Source organism: Chiloscyllium plagiosum, unplaced genomic scaffold (assembly GCF_004010195.1).
Source record: "Chiloscyllium plagiosum isolate BGI_BamShark_2017 unplaced genomic scaffold, ASM401019v2 scaf_1044, whole genome shotgun sequence".
NCBI classification, from domain to species: Eukaryota; Metazoa; Chordata; class Chondrichthyes; order Orectolobiformes; family Hemiscylliidae; genus Chiloscyllium; species Chiloscyllium plagiosum.
The window spans coordinates 8,891-15,523 of record NW_025213927.1 but is presented as its reverse complement, the minus strand read 5'-3'; the positions used below and the strand labels follow the sequence as shown (position 1 = coordinate 15,523).

Below are 6,633 nucleotides of genomic sequence, written 5' to 3'. Positions count from 1 at the left end.
AATTCTGGTCTCCTTCCTATCGGAAAGATGTTGTGAAACTTGAAAGGGTTCAGAAAAGATTTACAAGGATGTTGCCAGGGTTGGAGGGTCTGAGCTACAGGGAGAGGCTGAACAGGCTGGAGATGGTGGTGGGGAGGGTTCCCCCACACGTGGGAGGCTCTAGGCCCAGAGGGCACACTCTCGGAACAAAGGGGCACCAGTTTCAGGCTGAGATGGGGAGGAATCCCCCTCTCTCTCTCCTGATGGTTGGGAGTCCTTGCCGCAGAGAGAGAGCTGTGGGGGTGGGGGGAGGGCACGCAGGGTCCCCGTGTCTATCGAAGGCCGAGAGGGAGTTGACCAGTCGGGGAATCGAGGGGAGCGACGTCAGAGTGGCCGCCGCCCGGCCGAACGGCCCTCTCCCGATGCCGATTCCTCAGTGGGAATTCTGATTGGCGGTGGCTGGTTGTCGGAAGGGGGAGGAGAGGCGTGGGTGGGTGGGTGCGACAGTTTGGCGTTGTGCCCAGGACACGGCGCACTGAGGAGAGAGTTCTGGAGGACAAGGGGGGGGTGCAGATGGTCCGGCAGTGCGCGCCAGACAGTGAGGTGCCGTGCGCCTGGGTCAAAACAACACCCAGAAACACCAGGAAAGGTTCCCAAAACATCTTTATTTCAGTCCTCAGGAGGGGCTGGCGGTAACACCACGCTGAGGCGGCTCCTGGAGGAGGAGGAGGAAGGCCCACTAGGCCGAGCCAAGCCTAACTTCGAGAGGCCACAGCACTCCCCACGGGGGGAATCGCTCCACCCAGACTCACTGCTTCCCGTTCCCGTTGATGGGAAGCTTCTTGTGGGCGTCGGATTCCAGGAAAGCCTTGAGTTTAGGCCTGGAGATCACCTGGTCATGGTAGGCCTTGAGTACGGGGGTACACTTCAGACAACCCGGAGAGAGCACCTCGAGGTTAGACAACATATCGACCAGGTTGTAGTCAGCATAAGAGATCTACACGGAGGGAGAGGGAGAGGGAGAGGGAGAGAGGGAGAGGGAGGCGGAGAGGGAGGGGGAGGGGGAGAGGGCACACATACACTCTCTCTCTCTTTCACACACACAGACACACACGCACTGTCTCTCACACACGCAGACACATAGACTCTCTCTCTCACACACACACACACACAAACATACAGACACACGTGTATGTATGTATGTATATATATATATATATATATCTGTGTGTACTGCACACCCACCCTCCCTCTCGGGACTGCCTGACCTTCAGGGGAAGTTTCAGCTTGAAAGCAGATAAGCTGCAGACTCTGTGAGCACTGAGCCTGTTTTGCTGCTATCAGTTCATCTGCAGAGTTCAAAAACGCAAATGTAGTCACTGCCATCCCCTCCCTTCCCTCCCCCCTCCGCCCTCTCCAGAGACCTGCTGAGCGATTAGTGATGTTGCTGCGATCGGCCACTGTGACTTTGGGAATCAGGTTGAAACGGTGGATATGGTAGCCTTCTGCTGTGGGAGTGCCGTGGCAACTGGGCACTTTGTACGCGCACGCTCTTATCCAGAACAATGCGAGAGCCGCCCATCGCTTGGCTGACCAGTAATCTCTTCCCGTCCTTTCCTGCCTGTGGTTTAGCTTGCGGCCAGACGCATTTACACTTGGCCATTTTCGCCTGCGTTACGAACGCACCTTTTTTTTTTTTGGTTACTCGAGGTTGGGAGTGGAGCCTGAAACTGGAGCCTCTGGCTCAGAGACGTGGACACTATCCTCTGCGCCGTGCCTCCACAGCAGCACAGGTCTTCCGTGTCAGAATTCCGACTCCGAGTGAGATCCTTGGAAAATGACAGGAAGCCTGATGAAGGGTCCATGGCCGAAACGTCGATTCTCCTGCCCCCTCGGATGCTGCCTGACCTGCTGCGCTTTTCCAGCACCACCCTCCCGACTCAGATCTCCAGCTTCTGCAGCCCTCACTCTCTCCGAGCGAGATCCCTCTCCCTGATCACTGAATCCTTCAATTCCTTCTTCCCTCATCCGTTTATCCAGCATTCCCCCCCCCCCACCAAACACACCGATACTAAAACCTGACGTCCCCCCAACCCAATGTTCTCTGGATAAAGGGCTTTCTCCTGACTCGCTGTTGACAGTTATAGGGTCACACAGACCCCTTAATCTGGACTCATCCGCGCTGACCAAGAGTCCCAAACACCACTATTGTTTAAAGTATATTGAGGACTCCATAAGGGGAAACATCTTCTCTCCAGCAAGCAGCTCGATTTATTTCACGTTTCGAACGCATCACCCCTGAACTTGTCTTTCATTTGCTATTGGAAAGGGAAACTTTGCAGGGTCAGCGCTGAGAGAGCGCAGCACTGTTGGAGGGTCAGCGCTGAGGGAGTGCCGCACTGTCGGAGGGTCAGCGCTGAGGGAGCGGGCACTGTCGGAGGGTCAGAGCTGAGGGAGCAGGCACTGTCGGAGGGTCAATGCTGAGGGATACAGAGTAAAGCTCTCTCTACACTCTCCCCCATGAAACACCCCCAGGACAGGGACAGCACGGGGTTAGATACAGAGTAAAGCTCCCACTACACTGTCCCCCATCACACACTCCCAGGACGGGGACAGCCCGGGGTTAGCTCCAGCTGCAGGTGAATGTGTTATGTGCAGGTCCAGACCTGGTTCCCCACGAGGAAGCCCTTCCCTCCGTTATTTTTCTTCAGAATATTCTCAAAGCGTTTCAGTTCCGTCGGGAGATTCTTGACGAAAGCGTCTTTGCCGGTTTCCTGAGGCAGATAGACAAGGAACAATGTTACATCTGTCCTTCAAAACTACGTGGCTCAGTGCTGAGGGAGGGCCGCACTGTCGGAGGGTCAGTGCTGAGGGAGGGCCGCACTGTTGGAGGGTCAGTACTGAGGGAGTGCCGCACTGTCGGAGGGTCAGTGCTGAGGGAGTGCCGCACTGTCGTAGGGTCAGTGCTGAGGGAGTGGGCACTGTCGGAGGGTCAGTGCTGAGGGAGGGCCGCACTGTTGGAGTGTCAGTGCTGAGGGAGGGCCGCACTGTCGGAGGGTCAGTGCTGAGGGAGGGCCGCACTGTCGGAGGGTCAGTGCTGAGGGAATGCCACACTGTTGGAGTGTCAGTGCTGAGGGAGGGCTGCACTGTCGGAGGGTCAGTGCTGAGGGAGGGCCGCACTGTCGGAAGTGCTAAATCACTTCATTGACGGGGCAGAAATAGTTATGAGGGTGACAGTGTGAACGAGAGTTCTGTTAACACTTCCTGACTGTAGGAGGCATGAAACCAGTCCTTTCCCCTGACCCGCAATTACTTGTGCAATTAAGGGCGTGCCCCAGACAATGGGTAATGGCTGTGATGATTGTCACAGTCAAATAGCTATCCAATGTATTTTTAAAGTGTTATTTATTGAATGTTGGATGGTTGTATTCCCTTTTGGGAAGAAGCAGGGTGCGGAATGTTGTGGGGCACTGCTTGTGATATTTTGCTGTGGGGTTCTGCTGTTCAGCCCCCGGTTCGGAGTTGGGAGTGAGTGTCCCAGACAGCAGACGCAGGCGGTATTATGGTCTGCTGACTCAGTGCTCAATTCACCCAATAACCTTCCTGCTGAACTCCAGGGGTCTGCTGTAATTAGTGCTGAGGTCGTGGGAGTGACCGGGAACGGGGTGGGGATGGGAGCAGATAGTGAGGAAGGGAGGAAGGAGAAAAAGAAAGCGAGAGAGAGGGAGAGAGAGAGATGCGGAGAGAGAGAGAGAGAGATGTGGAGGGAAAGGGGGAGAGAGAGAGAGAGATGTTGAGACAAAGGAAGGGAGAGAGCGATAGGGAGGGAAAGAGAGAGATGTGGAGGGAAAGGGAGAGAGAGAGATGTGGAGGGAAAAAGAGAGGGAGAGAGGAAATGGAAAGAGAGAGACATGTGGAGGGAAAGAGAGGGAGAGAGAGATACAGAGGGAAAGGAAGGGAGAGAGATGCGGAGAGAATGAGGGGAAGAGAGATACAAAGGGAAAGGGAGGGAGGGAGAGATACAGAGGGAATAAGAGAGAGAGATGCGGAGAGAATGAGGGGGAGAGAGATGTGGAGGGAAAGAGAGAATGAGAGAGCTGTAGAGGGAAAGAGAGGGAGAGATGTAGAGGGAAATGGACAGAGACAGAGAGATGTAGGGATAAAGGGAAGGAGAGAAAGACATGTGGAGGGAAAGGGAGGGAGAGAGATGTAGAGAGAAAGAGACATAGAAATGCGGAGGGAAAGAAGGAGAGAGACAGAGAGGGACACACAAGGAAATCAGAGAAAGAGAGAGGAGGTAGTGGGAGAAAGTAGCAGAGACCTACAGGGATGGTGGTGGGAGGTGTCCGCGAAGGCTTTCAGAGGCAGACATGATTGGAGGGGAAGATGGAGCGCGTGCGAGATGATGGGCGAGTGAGTGGAAGGAGGAGGTGGAGAGGGAACACAGGGAGACGAGGCTTGGAGCCGTGAGTTGTCTTGGGACCTGTGTTCTGGTGGTACAGAGGAGCAGGTTCCAGTTTCGGGAGGTCACTGAGGGCCACATACCGTCTATAAATACTTGCCAAGTGGAAGCTGGGGTTGACAGGACTGCGGCCGTGTGGGTAGGACTTGGTGAACAAACTGAAGCCAGAGGATTGGGGACAGCAGTTGTTTTAATGGAGGCTGGTTTACCGAGATGTCTCTCTTGGCCTGGTATCTTTTGGAAAAATATTAACGACAGGCAGTAATCCCACTCTTTGGGTGGACAATGCGGGATGCATTAATGGTGCCAGCGATGAGACAGATGGAAAGAGGGCAGGCCTGCAGGTGTTTGTGGCACAAATGGGAGACCATTCAGCCCATTGTGTCCATGCCAGTCATCCAAGAGCTGGCGACAGTGAGGACTTTATGGCCCTGGTTGAATTCTCATTCTGACTGGAAAACCCTTCTTCAGGCTGTAATTTCGGGACTCTCAACTCACCTCAGAGTGAGGAGAAATCCCCTCAACTCCTCCTGCTCAGTCGTCGGCCAAATCCATGCCCCGTTCTTATCGTCCCTTGCGCCGGTGGAACGTTTACCTTCCCCTGCCTCGGCCCCTCGTACTCTTCAGAGACCTCCGCCAGGTGCCCCTCTCAACCTCCGCTGCTGTCCAACTCCTCCAGACGGTCCTCATAGCTCTGAGTCAGCCACCCAGGATGTGTCCGGTCCAATCTGCTGTGCAACCATTGAATCCCGACAGTGCAGAATCAGATCATTCGGCCCAACAAGTCCACACCGACTCTCCGAAGGGTAACCCACCCATTTCCCTATATTTACTCCTGACTAATCCACCCTAACCTGCACATCCCTGGGCACTATGGGACAATTTAGCATGGCCAGTCCACCCTAACCTGCACATCGCTGGGCACTATGGGACAATTTAGCATGGCCAATCCACCCTAACCTACACATCCCTGGGCACTATGGGACAATTTAGCATGGCCAATCCACCCTAACCTGCACATCCCTGGGCACTATGGGACAATTTAGCATGGCCAATCCACCCTAACCTGCACATCCCTGGGCACTATGGGACAATTTAGCATGGCCAATCCACCCTAACCTACACATCCCTGGGCACTATGGGACAATTTAGCACGGCCAATCCACCCTAACCTGCACATCCCTGGACACTATAGGACAATTTAGCATGGCCAGTCCACCCTAACTTGCACATCCCTGGGCACTATGGGGCAATTTAGCATGGCCAATCCACCCTAACCTGCACATCCCTGGGCACTATGGGACAATTTAGCACGGCCAATCCACCCTAACCTACACATTTTTGGACTGTGGGATGAATTCGGAGCACCCGGAGGAAACCCACACAGACACGGGGAAAATGTGCAAACTCCACACAGTCACCCGAGGCTGGAACTGAACCCGGATCCCTGGTGCTGGGAGGGAGCAGTGCTAACCCACTGAGCTACCATGTTGTCCATAAATCTATGATCTATGGTTCATATAACCCAGGCTAGGCCATTTCAGATGCTCAGCCCAGGAGCACCTTCAGCTGCAGGTGGACAGTGATAGAAGATCAATTGAAATTCACTTGGCAGTAATTTCCAGTTCAGTCTGGGGTATCCCGATTCTAGGAATGTAGAGACATTACCGGGGGTTGGGGGGGGGGGGGGGGAGGTGGGATGCCCAGGAATGAGGGGTAAAACATAATCGGTCGCATGGAATCGTCGAGCTGGCTGGAAGAGATAAGTGGCCTACACTTGTACATTGACGCCAGTGCGCAGCTCAAGCAGAAGCCTCCTGTGTCTCGGTGAGAGGCGTGTTAAAAAGAGCAAGGGCACAATGAGCAGGAGACATGGGAACGCAGAGAGATGGCGCGTGTTCAGACTTCAGTGGGAAAGGTCAGAATGGAGGTGGGGAAAGTACCCAGTGGTGTATTACAAATGGGTTTGAGTCAAAGATAGAGGAAGGGGAGAGTCAGGCTGATGAAAGACTGAGGAGGATGTGCTGTGGAGGTGTGAGTGTGTGTGTGTGAGTGTGTTTTTGTGTGAGTGTGAGTGCGTGTCTGTGAGTGTGTGTCTGTGTGTGTGTTTGTGCGTGTACGTTTGTGTGTGACAGTGTGTGTGTCTGTGTGTGTGTGTGTGTCTGTTGGGGGGTTGTCGGTGATTACTCAGT

General features: G+C 54.2%; 1 protein-coding gene across 1 annotated transcript; it reads right to left on the bottom strand.

Annotated features, from left to right (window-relative positions):
* Positions 1 to 625: 625 nt before the first annotated feature.
* LOC122547755 (glutathione S-transferase P 1-like) lies at positions 626 to 2,792 on the bottom strand (the record flags this gene model as incomplete). Its single annotated transcript, XM_043686341.1, has 2 exons — positions 626 to 976; positions 2,646 to 2,792. Coding segments are annotated over 2 exons (336 nt in total), but the record flags the coding sequence as incomplete, so codon positions are not given.
* Between the last annotated feature and the right edge of the window lie 3,841 nt (positions 2,793 to 6,633).